We start from the raw sequence: 21,799 nt of genomic DNA on the forward strand, positions 1-21,799 counted from the left end.
TTAAATTATGACATACTGTACTTATTTTTGTCTACTGGCTTTAATAAAACCCTTTTAATAGAGAAAAGAAAAATGTTTCTCCACATTACATTTTCACTAACTTTAGCAAGTTTATCTACATTTATTGATCAACAAAAAAAATGCCATTCAATTAAGTAACATTTAATCGTAATTTGTAGATCACTAAATTATTTAAAAAATATTATTGTGCATGCTGCTTGCAGTATTGTATGAAATATAATTCTATGGAGATAATTTCTAGTTTCCATTTTAATTTTGTAGGCACTTGGAGAAAGAAGTGACACTCATAATGGATCAGTTGTCGACATTCGAGCAACGACTACAATCCATGCAAAGTGACATTTACCAAAATGAAGAGCTTTTGCGCCGGTACCACACCTCTAGGAAACAAATACAGGTAAATTATTCATGTTTAAGATAAAAAGGAACTGGTCTACAATATAAAGTTCATATGTTGTGTACGAAGTGTGGTTGTGGTTGCATTACTGTTGTCTCATTGATATTCAAAATATATTTTTTAAATCACTGTCAATTACATTTAGAGTTCCAGTTTCTTTATCTACTTCTCCTACACAAACTGCCATAAAAGTCTTTCTTTTGTGTTCTGTAGCCTTTAAATGTGTTTGTGTAGGTAATTAGAAAGAAGAAAAGGACATGGTTGCAAAGTTGTGAGCATATAATTTAAAATATTTGTAGCATATGAATGAATCCTGTAAGGGACACATTTTTAAAGTAGATTATACATTTTGTTCTCTATGATCTGTCTTCTTTATGACTCAAGATTTTTTGTCATTTTTCCACAAGATTAATCCTTTTGCTACAGAGTAATATTCTTTCGCAGGATGAGAGCCCATAGGTGTCCATAACTTGTGTGATATATTTCTTGCCACTAGGTCGAGGGCAAGAACCTTCACAAGAGCTTTAATCCCTCACACCTCTCCCCACTCAGTTTGTTCTTGGCCTCCGAGAAGTTTTAACAAGGTGCTCTGCAAGCAACATTTCTTTCATGTAATTGGCAAGAGTCCATGAGCTAGTGACGTATGGGATATACAATTCTACCAGGAGGGGCAAAGTTTCACAAACCTCAAAATACCTATAAATACACCCCTTACCACACCCACAATTCAGTAAGTTTGTGCTAAGATTTCTACGTTGATATGCGCTTCTCAGCATTGTTGAAGCCCGATTCCGAATGTCAGAGGGACGTGAAGGGAGTATCACTTATTTGAATATGATGATTTCCCTAACGGGGGTCTATTTCATAGGTTCTCTGTTATCGGTCGTAGAGATTCATCTCCTACCTCCCTTTTCAGATCGACGATATACTCTCAATTTACCATTACCTCTACTAATAACTGTTTTAGTACTGGTTTGGCTATCTGCTATATGTGGATGGGTGTCTTTTAGTAAGTATGTTTTTTATTACTTAAGGCACCTCAGCTATGGTTTGGCACTTTATGCATTTATATAAAGTTCTAAATATAGGTATTGTACTTATATTTGCCATGAGTCGGGTTCATGTATTTCCTTCAGCAGACTGTCAGTTTCATATTTGGGGAATTTAAACATTTTAAGAAATTTTTTTCTTACCTGGTGTTTAGTCTTTTTTTCAATTGACTACTTCTTGCTATTGCGGGTATTAGGCCCGCGGGTGCGTCTAATGCTAGACTTTATTGCGTCATTCTTGCCGTGAAAATATTTTTGGCGCAAAAAAATACGTTTATGACGCAACTTTGTCATTTCCGGCGTCATATGTGACGCCGAGACCTTTCACACGGCTGCGTCATTAGTGACGCAAGTGTGTCATTTCCGGTTATTTTTGGCACCAAAAAAAGTTTACGTTACGTTGTGCGTCATACTTGGCGCCACATTTTTTTCATTATTTCAATACCCCATTGATGTTTGCCTCTTGCTTTTTTCTCTATCAGAGGCCTATGCTTTTGCATTTTTTCCCATTCCTGAAACTGTCATATAAGGAAATAGATAATTTTGCTTTATATGTTGTTTTTTCTTTTACATTGAGCAAGATGTCCCAATCTGATCCTGTCTCAGAAGTTTCTGCTGGAACATTGCTGCCTGACATCGGTGCTACCAAAGCTACGTGCATTTGTTGTAAAAGTGTAGAAATTATTTCACCAAATGTCATTTGTAATAGTTGTCATGATAAACTTTTACATGTAGATAGTGTATCCATCAGTAATAGTACATTGCCAGTTGTAGTTCCTTCAACTTCTAATGTGCATGATATACCTGTAAATTTTAAAGAATTTGTTTCTGATTCTATTCTGAAGGCTTTGTCTGCATTTCCACCTTCTAATAAACGTAAAAGGTCTTTTAAAACTTCTCATTTAGCTGATGAAATTTCAAATGACCAGCAACATAATAATTTATCTTCTTCTGATGAGGATCTATCTGATTCAGAAGATCCTTCCTCAGACATTGACACTGACAAATCTACTTATTTATTTAAAATAGAGTATATGCGTTCTTTATTAAAAGAAGTGTTAATTACTTTGGATATTGAGGTAACCAGTCCTGTTGACGTTCAGTGCTGTTCTCCAACATTGGTGTGTCCGGTCCACGGCGTCATCCTTACTTGTGGGAATATTCTCTTCCCCAACAGGAAATGGCAAAGAGCACAGCAAAAGCTGCCCATATAGCCCCTCCTCAGGCTCCGCCCCCCAGTCATTCTCTTTGCCGCTCTGAACAAGTAGCATCTCCACGGAGATGGTGAAGAGTATGTGGTGTTTAGTTGTAGTTTTTTATTCTTCTATCAAGAGTTTGTTATTTAGTGCCGGTTTGTACTATTTACTCTAAAACAGAAAAAGATGAAGAGTTCTGTTTAAAAGAGGAGTATGATTTTAGCAGCAGTAACTAAAATCAATTGCTGTTCCCACGCAGGACTGTTGAGCCCAGAGAACTTCAGTTGGGGGGAACAGTTTGCAGACTTTTCTGCTCAAGGTATGACTAGTCCATTTTCTAACAAGACTGTGTAATGCTAGAAGACTGTCATTTTCCCTCTTGGGGATCGGTAAGCCATTTTCTTAGACTCTTAACAGAATGAAGGCTTATTATGGGCTATATACTGGTTGACACTCTTATGGGCTAAATCGATTGCTTTATTCAATAATTATATGAAGTGTTTTTTTCAAAACTTGTGAATTGGGGAACGTTTTTAGGCGCCAGGCAGTAGTTTAGACACCTTCCCAGTCAGGAAGGGCCTTTCACTCTAATAGGCAGAGTCTCATTTTCGCGCCATAATTGCGCAGTTTCTTTTGGATGCAGTGCATGCAGCTTCATGTGAGAGGGTCTGGTGGCTATTAAAAACGTTCCTGGAAGGCTTATTTTGGTATCGTATAACCCCCAAGGACAGGTGAAGTCGCAGCAAACGCTGTGGCTGGGACTGTAGTGGTTTTAAATTCTAATTGATAAAACAGCTCAGGTTTCCTCATTTAAGGGGTTACAATCTTGAAATTGGGGTGCAATACTTTTAAAGCATTAAGACACTAGGGTGCAAATTTGGTAAAGATCGGATATTTCCTTCATAGTTTTCACATATCCAGAAATAAAGTGTGCTCTGATTAACATTTAAAGAGACAGTAACGGTTTTGTTTAAAAACGGTTTTATTGCATTTTTAGCCTGTATAAGCCTGTCTAACATGTCTGTACCTTCAGATAGATCATGTTCTGTATGTATGGAGGCCAAGGTGGTCCCCCCTTCAAATGTATGTGATAATTGTGCCATGGCGTCCAGACAAAGTAAGGACAGTACTGTCACATTTAATAAGGTTGCCCAAGATGATTCCTCAAATGAAGGTAGTGGGGATAGTTCTTCATCCTCTCCTTCTGTGTCAATACCAGTTATGCCCGCGCAGGCGATTCCTAGTACATCTAGCGCGCCAATGCTTGTTACTATGCAACAATTAACGGCTGTAATGGATTATTCTATAGCTAATATTTTATCCAAAATGCCAGCATTTCAAAGAAAGCGTGATTGCTCAGTTTTAAATACAGTAGAGCAAGAGTGCGCTGATGATAATTTATCTGTCATACCCTCACACCAGTCAGAATTGGCAGTGAGGGAGGGTTTGTCGGAGGGGGATATTTCTGATTCAGGAAGAATTTCTCAACAGGCAGAACCTGATGTTGTGACGTTTAAATTTAAGTTAGAGCATCTCCGCGCCTTACTTAAGGAGGTACTAACTACGCTGGATGATTGTGACTCTTTGGTCATTCCAGAAAAATTGTGCAAAATGGACAAATTCCTAGAGGTCCCGGTGCACCCTGATGCCTTTCCGATACCTAAAAGGGTGGCGGACATAGTGTCTAAGTAGTGGGAGAAACCAGGAATACCTTTTGTCCCACCTCCTATATTTAAGAAAATGTTCCCCATGGTCGACCCAAGGAAGGACACATGGCAAACAGTCCCTAAGGTCGAGGGGGCAGTTTCTACGCTAGCCAAACGCACAACTATTCCCATTGAGGACAATTGTGCTTTCAAAGATCCTATGGATAAAAAATTGGAGGGTTTGCTTAAAAAGATTTTTGTTCAGCAAGATTTCCTCCTCCAACCAATTTCGTGCATTATTCCTGTCACTACGGCGGCGTGTTTTTGGTTCGATGAACTAGAAAAGTCGCTCAATAAGGAGACTCCATATGAGGAAGTCATGGACAGAATTCACGCACTTAAGTTGGCTAATTCCTTTATTTTGGATGCCGCTTTGTAATTGGCGAGATTAGCGGCGAAAAATTCAGGGTTTGCAATTGTGGCGTGCAGAGCGCTCTGGCTAAAGTCTTGGTCGGCGGATGTATCTTCCAAGACAAAATTGCTTAATATCCCTTTCAAAGGTTAGACCCTTTTTGGGCCAGAATTGAAAGAGATTATTTCAGACATCACTGGGGGGGAAGGGCCATGCCCTCCCACAGGATAGGCCTTTTAAGGCTAAGAATAAGTCCAATTTTCGTTCCTTTCGTAACTTCAGGAACGGACCGTCTCCTAACTCTGCAGCCTCTAGACAAGAGGGTAACGCTTCCCAGGCTAAGCCAGCTTGGAAACCAATGCAAGGCTGGAACAAGGGTAAACAGGCCAAGAAGCCTGCTGCTGCTACCAAGACAGCATGAAGGGGTAGCCCCCGATCCGGGACCGGATCTAGTAGGGGGCAGACTCTCTCTCTTTGCTCAGGCTTGGGCAAGAGATGTTCCGGATCCCTGGGCACTAGAAATAGTCTCTCAGGGTTATCTTCTAGAATTCAAGGAACTTCCTCCAAGGGGAAGGTTCCACATGTCTCGCTTATCTTCAGACCAGGCATTCTTATATTGTGTAGGAGACCTGTTAAAGATGGGAGTGATACACCCAGTTCCAACAGCGGAACAAGGTCAGGGGTTTTACTCAAACCTGTTTGTAGTTCCCAAAAAAGAGGGAACTTTCAGACCAATTCTGGATTTAAAAATTTTAAACAAATTTCTCAGAGTTCCATCGTTCAAAATGGAAACCATTCGAACAATTTTACCCACAATCCAGGAGGGTCAGTACATGACTACCGTGGATTTAAAGGATGCGTACCTACATATTCCTATCCACAAAGATCATCATCAGTTCCTAAGGTTCGCCTTTCTGGACAAACATTACCAGTTCGTGGCTCTTCCGTTCGGTTTGGCCACTGCTCCCAGAATTTTCACAAAGGTGCTAGGGTCCCTTCTGGCGGTTTTAAGACTGAGGGGTATTGCAGTGGCACCTTATCTAGACGACATTCTAATTCAAGCGTCGTCTCTTTCCAAGGCAAAGGCTCATACAGACATTGTTCTAGCCTTTCTCAGATCTCACGGGTGGAAGGTGAACGTAGAAAAGAGTTCCCTGTCTCCGTCAACAAGAGTTCCCTTTTTGGGAACAATAATAGACTCTTTAGAAATGAAGATCTTCCTGACAGAGGTCAGAAAGTCAAAGCTTCTAAACGCTTGTCAAGTTCTTCACTCTATTCTGCAGCCTTCCATAGCTCAGTGCATGGAAGTAGTAGGGTTGATGGTTGCAGCAATGGACATAGTTCCTTTTGCTCGAATTCATCTAAGACCATTACAACTGTGCATGCTCAAACAGTGGAATGGGGACTATGCAAACTTGTCTCCCCAGATTCAAGTAGACAAGGTAACCAGAGAATCACTCAATTGGTGGTTGACTCAGAATCACCTGTCTCAGGGAATGAGTTTCCGCAGACCAGAGTGGATCATTGTCACGACCGACGCCAGTCTATTAGGCTGGGGCGCGGTCTGGGATTCCCTGAAAGCTCAGGGTCTATGGTCTCGGGAGGAGTCCCTTCTTCCAATAAACATCCTGGAACTGAGAGCGATATTCAATGCGCTCCAGGCTTGGCCTCAACTAGCGAAGGCCGGATTCATAAGATTCCAGTTGGACAACATGACGACTGTAGCTTACATCAATCATCAGGGAGGAACAAAGAGTTCCTTGGCGATGAGAGAGGTATCCAAGATCATCAAATGGGGCCTTCAAGAACGAGGCTTCTGTTGATCAGATATGTAAGGCAGCGACTTGGTCTTCTCTGCACACTTTTGCCAAATTTTACAAATTTGATACTTATGCTTCTTCGGAGGCTATTTTTGGGAGAAAGGTTTTGCAAGCCGTGGTGCCTTCCGTTTAGGTAACCTGATTTGCTCCCTCCCTTCATCCGTGTCCTAAAGCTTTGGTATTGGTTCCCACAAATAAGGATGACGCCGTGGACCGGACACACCAATGTTGGAGAAAACAGAATTTATGCTTACCTGATAAATTTCTTTCTCCAACGGTGTGTCCGGTCCACGGCCCGCCCTGGTTTTTTAATCAGGTTTGAAAAATTTCTTTCTCTGTATACTACAGTCACCACGGCACCCTATAGTTTCTCCTTTTTTTCTCCTAACAGTCGGTCGAATGACTGGGGGGCGGAGCCTGAGGAGGGGCTATATGGGCAGCTTTTGCTGTGCTCTTTGCCATTTCCTGTTGGGGAAGAGAATATTCCCACAAGTAAGGATGACGCCGTGGACCGGACACACCGTTGGAGAAAGAAATTTTTCAGGTAAGCATAAATTCTGTTTTTAAACCTCCTGTGGTTTCCCCAGGTGTTTTTCCTATTCCTGAGGCTATTTCTGATATGATTTCTAGGGAATGGAATAAGCCAGGTTCTTCTTTTATTCCTTCTTCAAGGTTTAAAAAATTGTATCCTTTACCAGCAAAATCTATAGAGTTTTGGCAAAAAAATCCCCAAAGTTGATGGGGCTATTTCTACTCTTGCTAAACGTACCACTATTCCTATAGAAGACAGTACTTCCTTTAAGGATCCTTTAGATAGGAAGCTTGAATCTTATCTAAGGAAGGCCTATTTATATTCAGGTCATCTTCTCAGACCTGCTATTTCTTTGGCTGATGTTGCGGCTGCCTCAACCTTTTGGTTGGAGAATTTAGCGCAACGAGAATTGGATCCTGACATATCTAGCATTACTCGCTTACTGCAACATGCTAATCATTTGATTTGTGATGCCATTTTTGATATTATCAAAATTGATGTTAGATCCATGTCTTTAGCTGTATTAGCTAGAAGAGCTTTGTGGCTTAAATCTTGGAATGCTGATATGACATCTAAATCTAGATTACTATCTCTTTCTTTCCAAGGTAATAATTTATTTGGTTCTCAGTTGGATTCTATTATTTCAACTATCACTGGAGGAAAAGGAGTTTTTCTGCCTCAGGATAAAAAACCTAAGGGTAAATCTAAGGCTTCTAACCGTTTTCGTTCCTTTCGTCAGAATAAGGAACAAAAACTCAATCCTCCTCCCAAGGAATCTGCTTCCAATTGGAAGCCTTCCTCAAATTGGAATAAATGCAAGCCATTTAGAAAACCAAAGTCTGCCCCTAAGTCCGCATGAAGGTGCGGCCCTCATTCCAGCTCAGCTGGTAGGGGGCAGATTAAGGTTTTTCAAGGATGTTTGGATAAAATCTGTCCAAAATCATTGGATTCAGAGCATTGTCTCTCCAGGGTATCGAATAGGATTCAAAATAAGACCTCCTGTGAGAAAAAAATTTTCTCTCACGCATCCTTGTAAAAGCTCAGGCTTTTCTGAAGTGTGTTTCAGACCTGGAGTCTTCAGGGGTAATCATGCCAGTTCCTCCTCAGGAACAAGGTTTGGGGTTTTATTCAAACCTATTTATTGTACCAAAGAGAGAAAATTTATTCAGACCAGTTCTGGATCTGAAAATTTGTAATATTTATGTAAGAGTACCAACTTTCAAGATGGTGACTATAAGGACTATTCTGCCTTTTGTTTAGCAAGGACATTATATGTCCACAATAGACTTGCAGGATGCATACCTTCATATTCCAATTCATCCAGAACACTATCAGTTTCTGAGATTCTCTTTTCTAGACAAGCATTACCAATTTGTTGCTCTTCCATTTGGCCTAGCAACAGCTCCAAGAATCTTTTCAAAGGTTCTGGGTGCCCTACTATCTGTAATGAGAGAACAGGGTATTGCAGTGTTTCCTTATTTGGACGATATCTTGGTATTAGCTCAGTCTTTACATACTGCAGAATCTCACACGAATCAACTAGTGTTGTTTCTTCGGAAACATGGTTAGAGGATTAATTTACCAAAAAGTTTCTTGATTCCTCAGACAAGGGTCACCTTTTTAGGCTTCCAGATAGATTCAGTGTCCATGACTCTGTCTCTAACAGACAAGAGACGTTTAAAATTGGTCGCAGCCTGCCGGCACCTTCAGTCTCAGTCATTCCCTTCAGTGGCTATGTGCATGGAAGTTTTAGGTCTCATGACTGCAGCATCGGACGCGTCCCCTTTGCTCGTTTTCACATGAGACCTCTACAGCTTTGCATGCTGAATCAAAGGTGCAGGGATTATACAAAGATATCACAATTAATATCCTTGAATCCCAATGTACGACACTCTCTGACATGGTGGATAGATAACCATTGCTTGGTTCAAGGGGCTTCTTTTGTTCGCCCAACCTGGACTGTGATCTCAACAGATGCGAGTCTTTCAGGTTGGGGAGCTGTTTGGGGATCTCTGACAGCACAAGGGGTTTGGAAATCTCAAGAGGCGAGATTACCAATAAATATTTTAGAACTCCGTGCAATTCTCAGGACTCTTCAGTTTTGGCCTCTGCTAAAGAGAGAACCATTCATTTGTTTTCAGACAGACAATATCACAACTGTGGCTTATGTCAATCATCAGGGTGGGACTCACAGTCCCCAAGCTATGAAAGAAGTATCTCGGATACTTGCTTGGGCGGAATCCAGCTCCTGTCTAATCTCTGCTGTGCATATCCCGGATGTAGACAATTGGGAGGCGGATTATCTCAGCCGCTAGACTTTACATCCAGGGGAGTGGTCTCTCCATCCGGATGTGTTTTCTCAGATTGTTCAGATGTGGGGTCTTCCAGAGATAGATCTCATGGCCCCTCATCTAAACAAGAAACTTCCCAGATACCTGTCCAGGTCCAGGGATGTTCAGGTGGAAGCAGTGGATGCACTGACACTTCCTTGGTGTTATCATCCTGCTTACATCTTCCCGCCTCTAGTTCTCCTTCCAAGAGTGATCTCCAAAATAATCATGGAACAGTCTTTTGTGTTGCTGGTGGCTCCAGCATGGCCACACAGGTTTTGGTATGCATATCTGGGTCGGATGTCCAGTTGCCCGCCTTGGCCACTTCCGTTACGGCCGGACCTACTATCTCAAGGTCCGTTTTTCCATCAGGATCTCAAATTTTTAAATTTGAAGGTATGGAAATTGAACGCTTAGTTCTAAGTCATAGAGGTTTCTCTGACTCAGTGATTAATACTATGTTACAAGCTCGTAAATCTGTCTCTAGAAAGATTTATTATAGAGTTTGGAAGATTTACATTTCATGGTGTTCTTCTTATAAATTCTCCTGGCATTCTTTTAGAATTCCTAGAATTTTACAGTTCCTTCAGGATGGTTTGGATAAGGGTTTGTCTGCAAGTTCTTTGAAAGGTCAAATCTCCGCTCTTTCTGTTTTATTTCACAGAAAGTTTGCTAGATTTCCTGATATTCACTGTTTTGTACAGGCTTTAGTTCGTATTAAGCCTGTCATTAAATCAATTTCTCCTCCTTGGAGGCTTAATATGGTTCTGAAGGCTTTACAGGCTCCTCCATTTGAGCCTATGCATTCTTTGGACATTAAACTACTTTCTTGCAAAGTGTTGTTCCTTTTGGCTATCTCTTCTGCTAGTAGAGTTTCTAAGCTATCTGCTCTTTCTTGAGAGTCTCCTTTTCTGATTTTTCATCAGGATAAGGCAGTTTTGCGGACTTCTTTTCAATTTTTACCTAAGGTTGTGAATTCTAACAACATTAGTAGAGAAATTGTTGTTCCTTTTTTATGTCCTAATCCTAAGAATTCTTTGGAGAGATCCTTACATTCTTTGGATGTGGTAAGAGCTTTGAAATATTATGTGGAAGCTACTAAAGATTTCAGGAAGACTTCCAGTCTATTTGTTTTATTTTCTGGTCCTAGGAAAGGTCATAAGGCTTCTGCTATTTCCTTGGCTTCTTGGTTGAAACTTTTGATTCATCAATCTTATTTGGAGGCGGGTCAGTCCCTGTCTCAGAGAATTACAGCTCATTCTACTAGATCATTCTCTACTTTGTGGGCTTTTAACAATGAAGCTTCAGTGGATCAGATTTGCAAAGCGGCGACTTGGTCCTCTTTGCATACATTTACTAAATTCTACAGTTTTGATGTATTTGCTTCTTCGGAAGCAGTTTTTGGTAGAAAAGTTCTTCAGGCAGCTGTTTCAGTTTGATTCTTCTGATTTTGATTAAAGTTTTTTTCTTTCAAAAATGAAATAAACTTATTTTCTTTGGGTTGTGGATTAATTTTTTCAGAGGAATATGGCTGTTTTTTTTATTCCCTCCCTCTCTAGTGACTCTTGAGTGGAAGACTCCACATCTTGGGTATTGATATCCCATATGTCACTAGCTCATGGACTCTTGCCAATTACATGAAAGAAAACATAATTTATGTAAGAACTTACCTGATAAATTCATTTATTTCATATTGGCAAGAGTCCATGAGTCCCACCCTTTTTATGGTGGTTATGATTTTTTGTATAAAGCACAATTATTTCCGAATTTCCTTTGTTGATGCTTTCTACTCCTTTCTTTATCACCCCACTGCTTGGCTATTCGTTAAACTGAATTGTGGGTGTGGTGAGGGGTGTATTTGTAGGCATTTTGAGGTTTTGGAAACTTTGCCCCTCCTGGGATTGTATATCCCATATGTCACTAGCTCATGGACTCGCCAATATGAAAGAAATGAATTTATCAGGTAAGTTCTTAAATAAATTATGTTTTTATTATTTTCTATTCAATCATTTATAGGGAGCTCAGACCTGCCTTGAGACCCAGTAGCCCTTTTCAATCTTTGCTCAGAGAAGACTTCAGAATTATTTCTGCAAGATTTTGAGTGATGCAGTTGTAAAGGAATACCTTTTATATGGCATGTCAGTACCCTCACGGGTAAATCTCTCATGTCCCTTACCCTCCACCTGAGGGGGTTACAGGTATATATGCTAGTATTCTCTGCAGTATATTTACTTGCACTGGATGGGCTCTCTACTAGATCAGTATTCCGTGAGTGAGAAAGGCTTCTGCAAGCTGGTAAGATACAGTGGCGGGGTGCTGCAGTCCAGGTAAGTGACTCAGAACTATCCTTAGTACTCTCCTTATAAGTACTACATAGTTTAACATCAAACTTAAAGGACTTCAGATTCAAAATCCCTCTTTATTCCTTCCCCTAATACAGCTCTCTTTGTTTTTTATTTATTTTTTACTCTCAAATTCTATTGTACAAATATCAAAAAGACTATGAAAGAGGTTTTAGTGGTTATCCCCAAACCAAGTAAACGAAAATCAGGAGATTTACCTCACACCGCCTGTAATCTGCGGGGTCCTATAACCCAGGCTGTTACCTCCTAGCACACAGATCTCACTCGGCTGAGTCCTTTTTTTGATGGTTCTGAGGGTGAAATCTGCTCTGAGGACACTGAACCAGTGAGCCAGAGACTGATTCCACGTTTAGATTTAAAATAGATCAAATCCACTTTCTACTTCAGGAGGGTTTTAATACTTCAGAACTATCTGAATTGGATCTTTAAAGCTCTTCCAAAGGTGCCTAAGGCCTTTAAAGCACCAGACTTGGTTACTGAATAAATAGCCAAAGAATGAGAAAAAAAACGGCAATTTCTCCAACATAGGTGTGTCCGGTCCACGGCGTCATCCTTACTTGTGGGATATTCTCTTCCCCAACAGGAAATGGCAAAGAGCCCAGCAAAGCTGGTCACATGATCCCTCCTAGGCTCCGCCTACCCCAGTCATTCTCTTTGCCGTTGTACAGGCAACATCTCCACGGAGATGGCTTAGAGTTTTTTAGTGTTTAACTGTAGTTTTTATTATTCAATCAAGAGTTTGTTATTTTGAAATAGTGCTGGTATGTACTATTTACTCAGAAACAGAAAAGAGATGAAGATTTCTGTTTGTATGAGGAAAATGATTTTAGCAACCGTCACTAAAATCCATGGCTGTTCCACACAGGACTGTTGAGAGCAATTAACTTCAGTTGGGGGAACAGTGAGCAGTCTCTTGCTGCTTGAGGTATGACACATTCTAACAAGACGATGTAATGCTGGAAGCTGTCATTTTCCCTCTGGGATCCGGTAAGCCATGTTTATTACGATTGTAAATAAGGGCTTCAAAAAGGGCTTATTAAGACTGTAGACTTTTTTTGGGCTAAATCGATTGATTATTAACACATATTTAGCCTTGAGGAATCATTTTATCTGGGTATTTTGATATAATAATATCGGCAGGCACTGTTTTAGACACCTTATTCTTTAGGGGCTTTCCCAAAGCATAGGCAGAGCCTCATTTTCGCGCCGGTGTTGCGCACTTGTTTTTGAGAGGCATGGCATGCAGTCGCATGTGAGAGGAGCTCTGATACTTAGAAAAAGACTTTCTGAAGGCGTCATTTGGTATTGTATTCCCCTTGGGGCTTGGTTGGGTCTCAGCAAAGCAGATACCAGGGACTGTAAAGGGGTTAAAGTTCAAAACGGCTCCGGTTCCGTTATTTTAAGGGTTAAAGCTTCCATATTTGGTGTGCAATACTTTTAAGGCTTTAAGACACTGTGGTGAAAATTTGGTAAATTTTGAACAATTCCTTCATGTTTTTTCGCATTTGCAGTAATAAAGTGTGTTCAGTTTAAAATTTAAAGTGACAGTAACGGTTTTATTTTAAAACGTTTTTTGTACTTGTTATCAAGTTTATGCCTGTTTAACATGTCTGAACTACCAGATAGACTGTGTTCTGAATGTGGGGAAGCCAGAATTCCTATTCATTTAAATAAATGTGATTTATGTGACAATGACAATGATGCCCAAGATGATTCCTCAAGTGAGGGGAGTAAGCATGGTACTGCATCATTCCCTCCTTCGTCTACACGAGTCTTGCCCACTCAGGAGGCCCCTAGTACATCTAGCGCGCCAATACTCCTTACTATGCAACAATTAACGGCTGTAATGGATAATTCTGTCAAAAACATTTTAGCCAAAATGAATACTTATCAGCGTAAGCGCGACTGCTCTGTTTTAGATACTGAAGAGCATGACGACGCTGATATTAATATTTCTGAAGGGCCCCTAACTCAGTCTGATGGGGCCAGGGAGGTTTTGTCTGAGGGAGAAATTACTGATTCAGGGAACATTTCTCAACAAGCTGAACCTGATGTGATTGCATTTAAATTTAAGTTGGAACATCTCCGCATTCTGCTTAAGGAGGTATTATCCACTCTGGATGATTGTGACAAGTTGGTCATCCCAGAGAAACTATGTAAAATGGACAAGTTCCTAGAGGTGCCGGGGCTCCCAGAAGCTTTTCCTATACCCAAGCGGGTGGCGGACATTGTTAATAAAGAATGGGAAAGGCCCGGTATTCCTTTCGTCCCTCCCCCCATATTTAAAAAATTGTTTCCTATGGTCGACCCCAGAAAGGACTTATGGCAGACAGTCCCCAAGGTCGAGGGAGCGGTTTCCACTTTAAACAAACGCACCACTATACCCATAGAGGATAGTTGTGCTTTCAAAGATCCTATGGATAAAAAATTAGAAGGTTTGCTTAAAAAGATGTTTGTTCAGCAGGGTTACCTTCTACAACCAATTTCATGCATTGTCCCTGTCGCTACAGCCGCATGTTTCTGGTTCGATGAGCTGATAAAGGCGGTCGACAGTGATTCTCCTCCTTATGAGGAGATTATGGACAGAATCAATGCTCTCAAATTGGCTAATTCTTTCACCCTAGACGCCACTTTGCAATTGGCTAGGTTAGCGGCTAAGAATTCTGGGTTTGCTATTGTGGCGCGCAGAGCGCTTTGGTTGAAATCTTGGTCGGCTGATGCGTCTTCCAAGAACAAGCTACTTAACATTCCTTTCAAGGGGAAAACGCTGTTTGGCCCTGACTTGAAAGAGATTATCTCGGATATCACTGGGGGTAAGGGCCACGCCCTTCCTCAGGATCGCCCTTTCAAGGCAAAAAATAAACCTAATTTTCGTCCCTTTCGTAGAAACGGACCAGCCCAAAGTGCTACGTCCTCTAAGCAAGAGGGTAATACTTCTCAAGCCAAGCCAGCTTGGAGACCAATGCAAGGCTGGAACAAGGGAAAGCAGGCCAAGAAACCTGCCACTGCTACCAAGACAGCATGAAATGTTGGCCCCCGATCCGGGACCGGATCTGGTGGGGGGCAGACTCTCTCTCTTCGCTCAGGCTTGGGCAAGAGATGTTCTGGATCCTTGGGCGCTAGAAATAGTCTCCCAAGGTTATCTTCTGGAATTCAAGGGACTTCCCCCAAGGGGGAGGTTCCACAGGTCTCAGTTGTCTTCAGACCACATAAAGAGACAGGCATTCTTACATTGTGTAGAAGACCTGTTAAAAATGGGAGTGATTCATCCCGTTCCATTAAGAGAACAAGGGATGGGGTTCTACTCCAATCTGTTTATAGTTCCCAAAAAAGAGGGAACGTTCAGACCAATCTTAGATCTCAAGATCTTAAACAAGTTTCTCAAGGTTCCATCGTTCAAGATGGAAACCATTCGAACTATTCTTCCTTCCATCCAGGAAGGTCAATTCATGACCACGGTGGATTTAAAGGATGCGTATCTACATATTCCTATCCACAAGGAACATCATCGGTTCCTGAGGTTCGCATTCCTGGACAAACATTACCAGTTCGTGGCGCTTCCTTTCGGATTAGCCACTGCTCCAAGGATTTTCACAAAGGTACTAGGGTCCCTTCTAGCTGTGCTAAGACCAAGGGGCATTGCTGTAGTACCTTACTTGGACGACATTCTGATTCAAGCGTCGTCCCTTCCTCAAGCAAAGGCTCACACGGACACTGTCCTGGCCTTTCTCAGATCTCACGGATGGAAAGTGAACGTGGAAAAGAGTTCTCTATCTCCGTCAACAAGGGTTCCCTTCTTGGGAACAATAATAGACTCCTTAGAAATGAGGATTTTTCTGACAGAGGCCAGAAAAACAAAACTTCTAGACTCTTGTCGGATACTCCATTCCGTTCCTCTTCCTTCCATAGCTCAGTGCATGGAAGTGATCGGGTTGATGGTAGCGGCAATGGACATAGTTCCTTTTGCACGCATTCATCTAAGACCATTACAACTGTGCATGCTCAGTCAGTGGAATGGGGACTATACAGACTTGTCTCCGAAGATACAAGTAAATCAGAGGACCAGAGACTCACTCCGTTGGTGGCTGTCCCTGGACAACCTGTCACGAGGGATGACATTCCGCAGACCAGAGTGGGTCATTGTCACGACCGACGCCAGTCTGATGGGCTGGGGCGCGGTCTGGGGATCCCTGAAAGCTCAGGGTCTTTGGTCTCGGGAAGAATCTCTTCTACCGATTAAATATTCTGGAACTGAGAGCGATATTCAATGCTCTCAAGGCTTGGCCTCAGCTAGCGAGGGCCAAGTTCATACGGTTTCAATCAGACAACATGACAACTGTTGCGTACATCAACCATCAGGGGGGAACAAGGAGTTCCCTGGCGATGGAAGAAGTGACCAAAATCATTCTATGGGCGGAGTCTCACTCCTGCCACCTGTCTGCTATCCACATCCCAGGAGTGGAAAATTGGGAAGCGGATTTTCTGAGTCGTCAGACATTCCATCCGGGGGAGTGGGAACTCCATCCGGAAATCTTTGCCCAAGTCACTCAGCTGTGGGGCATTCCAGACATGGATCTGATGGCCTCTCGTCAGAACTTCAAAGTTCCTTGCTACGGGTCCAGATCCAGGGATCCCAAGGCGGCTCTAGTGGATGCACTAGTAGCACCTTGGACCTTCAAACTAGCTTATGTGTTCCCGCCGTTTCCTCTCATCCCCAGGCTGGTAGCCAGGATCAATCAGGAGAGGGCGTCGGTGATCTTGATAGCTCCTGCGTGGCCACGCAGGACTTGGTACGCAGATCTGGTGAATATGTCATCGGCTCCTCCTTGGAAGCTACCTTTGAGACGAGACCTTCTTGTTCAGGGTCCGTTCGAACATCCGAATCTGGTTTCACTCCAGCTGACTGCTTGGAGATTGAACGCTTGATCTTTTCGAAGCGAGGATTCTCAGATTCTGTTATCGATACTCTTGTTCAGGCCAGAAAGCCTGTAACTAGAAAGATTTACCACAAAATTTGGAAAAAATATATCTGTTGGTGTGAATCTAAAGGATTCCCTTGGGACAAGGTTAAGATTCCTAGGATTCTATCCTTCCTTCAAGAAGGATTGGAAAAAGGATTATCTGCAAGTTCCCTGAAGGGACAGATTTCTGCCTTGTCTGTGTTACTTCACAAAAAGCTGGCCGCTGTGCCAGATGTTCAAGCCTTTGTTCAGGCTCTGGTTAGAATTAAGCCTGTTTACAAACCTTTGACTCCTCCTTGGAGTCTCAATTTAGTTCTTTCAGTTCTTCAGGGGGTTCCGTTTGAACCCTTGCATTCCGTTGATATTAAGTTATTATCTTGGAAAGTTTTGTTTTTAGTTGCAATTTCTTCTGCTAGAAGAGTTTCAGAATTATCTGCTCTGCAGTGTTCTCCTCCTTATCTGGTGTTCCATGCAGATAAGGTGGTTTTACGTACTAAACCTGGTTTTCTTCCAAAAGTTGTTTCTAACAAAAACATTAACCAGGAGATTATCGTACCTTCTCTGTGTCCGAAACCAGTTTCAAAGAAGGAACGTTTGTTGCACAATTTGGATGTTGTTCGCGCTCTAAAATTCTATTTAGATGCTACAAAGGATTTTAGACAAACATCTTCCTTGTTTGTTGTTTATTCCGGTAAAAGGAGAGGTCAAAAAGCAACTTCTACCTCTCTCTCTTTTTGGATTAGAAGCATCATCAGATTGGCTTACGAGACTGCCGGACGGCAGCCTCCCGAAAGAATCACAGCTCATTCCACTAGGGCTGTGGCTTCCACATGGGCCTTCAAGAACGAGGCTTCTGTTGATCAGATATGTAGGGCAGCGACTTGGTCTTCACTGCACACTTTTACCAAATTTTACAAGTTTGATACTTTTGCTTCTTCTGAGGCTATTTTTGGGAGAAAGGTTTTGCAAGCCGTGGTGCCTTCCATTTAGGTGACCTGATTTGCTCCCTCCCTTCATCCGTGTCCTAAAGCTTTGGTATTGGTTCCCACAAGTAAGGATGACGCCGTGGACCGGACACACCTATGTTGGAGAAAACAGAATTTATGTTTACCTGATAAATTACTTTCTCCAACGGTGTGTCCGGGCCACGGCCCGCCCTGGTTTTTTTAATCAGGTCTGATAATTTATTTTCTTTAACTACAGTCACCACGGTACCATATTGTTTCTCCTATGCAAATATTCCTCCTTAACGTCGGTCGAATGACTGGGGTAGGCGGAGCCTAGGAGGGATCATGTGACCAGCTTTGCTGGGCTCTTTGCCATTTCCTGTTGGGGAAGAGAATATCCCACAAGTAAGGATGACGCCGTGGACCGGACACACCGTTGGAGAAAGTAATTTATCAGGTAAACATAAATTCTGTTTTCTTTTGCTGTAAGTAATCCCTAAGGTTGATGGAGCTATCTCCACTTTTGCTAGAAGCACTACTATTCCTATGGAGGCTAGTTCTTCGTTTAGGGATCCAATGAACCATAAATTTGAGTCCTTGCTTAGGAAGTTATTTTCTCAATCAGCTCTTCAGCTTAGACCTGCAGTAGTGATCATCTGTGTGACTGCTGTGGCATTCATCTTGTGTGATTCTGTTTCTTAGATGGTTTCTGATCAATCTTATGAGGATATTCACAACTGCATTAAAGTCCTTAAAATAGCTAATGATTTAATTTGTGGTGCAGTTTTTTACATCATTAAAATTGATGTTAAGAATATGTAAATTGCTGTATTTTCCATCTTAATATGAGGAGAGTCCACAGCTTCATTCATTACTTTTGGGAAATAAGAACCTGGCCACCAGGATGAGGCAAAGACACCCCAGCCAAAGGCTTAAATACCTTCCCCACTCCCCTCATCCCCCAGTCGTACTTTGCCTTTCGTCACAGGAGGATGGCAGAGAAGTGTCAGAAGATTCGGAGTAGTCTCTTATGGAGGGTAGTACTCTTCGGAATGGGACTGGAGTTTTAAGTAGTCTTGTCTGCCTCTTAGTGAGAGCATTGTCAAATGTTAGGATCTGGAGATGCAGGTAGAATCTTTCTGCGAAACTATCCAGACTTGTATTAACAGCTCCTTAACCAATCAGTGTTGTACATGTCAGGAGCGAAGCAACATCACTGTCAAACTTGAGAGGCCGTGTTCCTGTTCCACAGCATAGATTCTGGTAAGATTGTTTCATTTTTTATACATATATGATAACGCAAGAAGACAGGATCACAGTGTGGCTCCTTTATCTGTATAGAATCAAGGGTTAATATTTTTTCTGAAGGAGATTATTGAACAGGGGGGTATTTATACATGATTGCTTTATTGTGGTTTTGCTGCGACATGTGTGAGATGTGGCTCTGGCAATGTGTGAACAGTCAGGTTCTTCTTTCATTTTGATTAACTGCGCAGCCTGTTCAATTTGGTGCACTTTTTCTCGGCTGCAGGGGCGGTCCTGCTTGGCACTCCATGTGACCAGGTGTGGTCTCATTCTCTTCCTGACCGTCGGTTGCAAGCGGTTTCTCTGTGGGCCTGGGTCATAGGAGGTGGTGAGGGCCCTGGCCATTGGGGTATAAAGGTGCCATTTATTTTTTCTATAGTCCATATTAAAGGCGCAAGCTATGGAGGACTCTGATGCGTTAGAGGGTACTTTGCCTAAATCTAATGCCTGTGTTTATTGTGAGTAGGCTACGTTATACCTGCCTGCTCAACTATGTTCCACATGCCTTGATAAGATAGTGATATCTAAAAAGAACAAGATGTTTAGTGCAAGAGGTGTGAGCTACTCTAGAGGTTCCGAAACCGAAGTTACCCAAGGAACCTTCTATTCCTAAGCTTGATAAAGTTTGAGGACAGGGTAGTGCCCCAGACTTTCCCGGTTCCCGTAAAGATGGCGAATATTAAGAATGAATGAGAGATCATCTTTCTCCCCTTCTTCTTTAAGAATTTTTTCCCGGTTCCTGTCTTTCAGATAGAGTTGTGGGGATCTGTCCTTAAGGTGGATGGAGCTATCTCCATGCTTGCTAAGCGCACCGATATCCCACTCGAGTATAGTTTGTCATTTAAGGAGCCCATGGATAAGAAATTGGAGACCCTGTTAAGAAAGATTTTTCCACACACGGGTTTCCTATTTCAGCCTATAGCCGCAGTGGCTGGAGCCGCTATCTATTGTCATATATGATCGAGGTGGAAACTCCCCTCAATGAGATACAGGAAAGAATTAAGGCCCTGAGGGTAGCTAATTCTTTTATCTGTGATGCAAATGTTCAGATTATTCGCTTGAATGCCAAGACATCAGGCCTTCCTGTTCTGGCCCGGAGGGCTCTGTGGTTGAAGTCGTAGTCTGCTGACATGACGTCCAAATCTAAATTACTTTCCCTTCCATTTAAGGGAAAGGTTCTTTTTGGTCCAGGCTTAGACTATCATATCCACAGTCACGGGAGGCAAGGTTGCATTTCTACCGCAGGATAAGAAAATTAAGCCTAAGGGTTCTAACTTTCTTCCTTTTCGTTCAGACAAGTCCCAACGACAGCAGTCTGCCTGTGCGTTCCCTACATTCATTTCCGATTGCACATGCAGTGCCTCGGGGTCCAACCGTTAATCCTTCAGGAGAGATTTGTTGGCCGTCAGACTTTGCGGACCAACTGGAATCGGCGGTTTCGAAAGTGAATTATGCCTTACCACTAGAACATAAGATACCGGAGGAACCTGCGATTCCTAAGCTTGACAAGGTATACGAGGACAGGGTAGTACCTCAGTCTTTCCCGGTTCCCGTTAAGACGGCTAATATTATTAAGAAACAATGGTAGCGATTAGGTTCTTCCTTTTCCCCTTCTACTTTAAAAAACTGTTCCCTGTTCCGGACTCTCAGCTTGAGCTGTGGGGGACCACCCCTAAGGTGGATGGGGCTATCTCTACACTCGCGAAGAGGACGACTATTCCTCTTGAGGATAGTTCGTCGTTTATAGAGCCCATGGATAAAAAGCTGGAAAACTTGTTGAGAAAGATGTTTCAGCACACAGGGTTTGTTTTTCAGCCAGAAGCGGCCGTTGCGGCGTCTGCTGGAGCTGCGTCATATTGGTATGAATCCCTGTGTGAAATGGTTGAGGGGGAGACATCTATCGACGGGATACAGGAGAAGTTAAAGGCGCTGAAGTTCGCCAATTCTTTCATCTGTGATGCCAATATGCAAATTATTCGCCTGAATTCTAAGGTATCTTGATCTGCGGACATGTTCTCTAAATCGAGGCTGTTGTCCCTGCGTTTTCAAGGAAAGATCCTGTTCGGTCCAGGATTGGATTCGATCATATCCACGGTTACGGGAGGCGTGGGAACTTTCCTACCGCAGGATAAGAATGCTAAGCCTAAGGGATCTACTTTTCGTCCCTTTCGTGCAGACAAGGCCCAGTGCCAGCAACCCACCGCAAAAGCGGACCTGTCCAAGGGATCTTGGAAGCCGGCTCAATATTGGAACAAGTCTAAGCAGAGCAAGAAGCCCACCAAGACGAAATCGTCATGAAGGGGCGGCCTCCGACCGGTCTCCGGATCACGTAGGGAGCAGATTATCTCTATTCTCAGACGCATGGTTGCAGGACGTTCAGGACTCTTGGGTTCTAGAAGTGGTCTCCCAGGGTTACAGGATAGGGTTCAGATCCGCACAAGGGCAGATTCCTCCTGTCAAACCTGTCTACAAGACCAGAGAAGAGAGAGGCCTTTCTAGAGTGTGTGAGAGATCTTGCCTCTCTCGGGGGTTATCATACCAGTACCTCTTGCAGAAAGGGGTCTAGGGTACTATTCCAACCTTTTTGTGGTCCAAAGAAGGAGGGCACGTTCCGCCCTGTTAAGATGAGGGGTAAACAAAATAATTTTCGTTCCTTTTTGAAATTTTAAAGGACTACCCTCTGCTTCCTCTTCCTCCACAAAGCAGGAAGGGAATTTTACTCGGGCCAAATCCGTCTGGAGACTCAACCAGACTTGGAACAAGGGTAAGCAACCCAAGAAGTCCGTTGCTGTTACAAAGACAGCATGAAGGGACGCCCCC

At 42.6% G+C, this 21,799-nt stretch overlaps 1 protein-coding gene across 1 annotated transcript in view; it reads left to right on the forward strand.

Moving 5' to 3' along the window:
- SMC6 (structural maintenance of chromosomes 6) overlaps nt 1-21,799 on the forward strand; it is an 869,177-nt gene that overhangs the window by 513,132 nt on the left and 334,246 nt on the right. Inside the window, 1 exon segment of the mRNA XM_053711237.1 lies at nt 283-418. Within this exon segment, the coding sequence (XP_053567212.1) occupies nt 283-418 (136 nt within the window).

The sequence above is a fragment of the Bombina bombina genome, chromosome 4 (genome assembly GCF_027579735.1).
Source record: "Bombina bombina isolate aBomBom1 chromosome 4, aBomBom1.pri, whole genome shotgun sequence".
NCBI classification, from domain to species: Eukaryota; Metazoa; Chordata; class Amphibia; order Anura; family Bombinatoridae; genus Bombina; species Bombina bombina.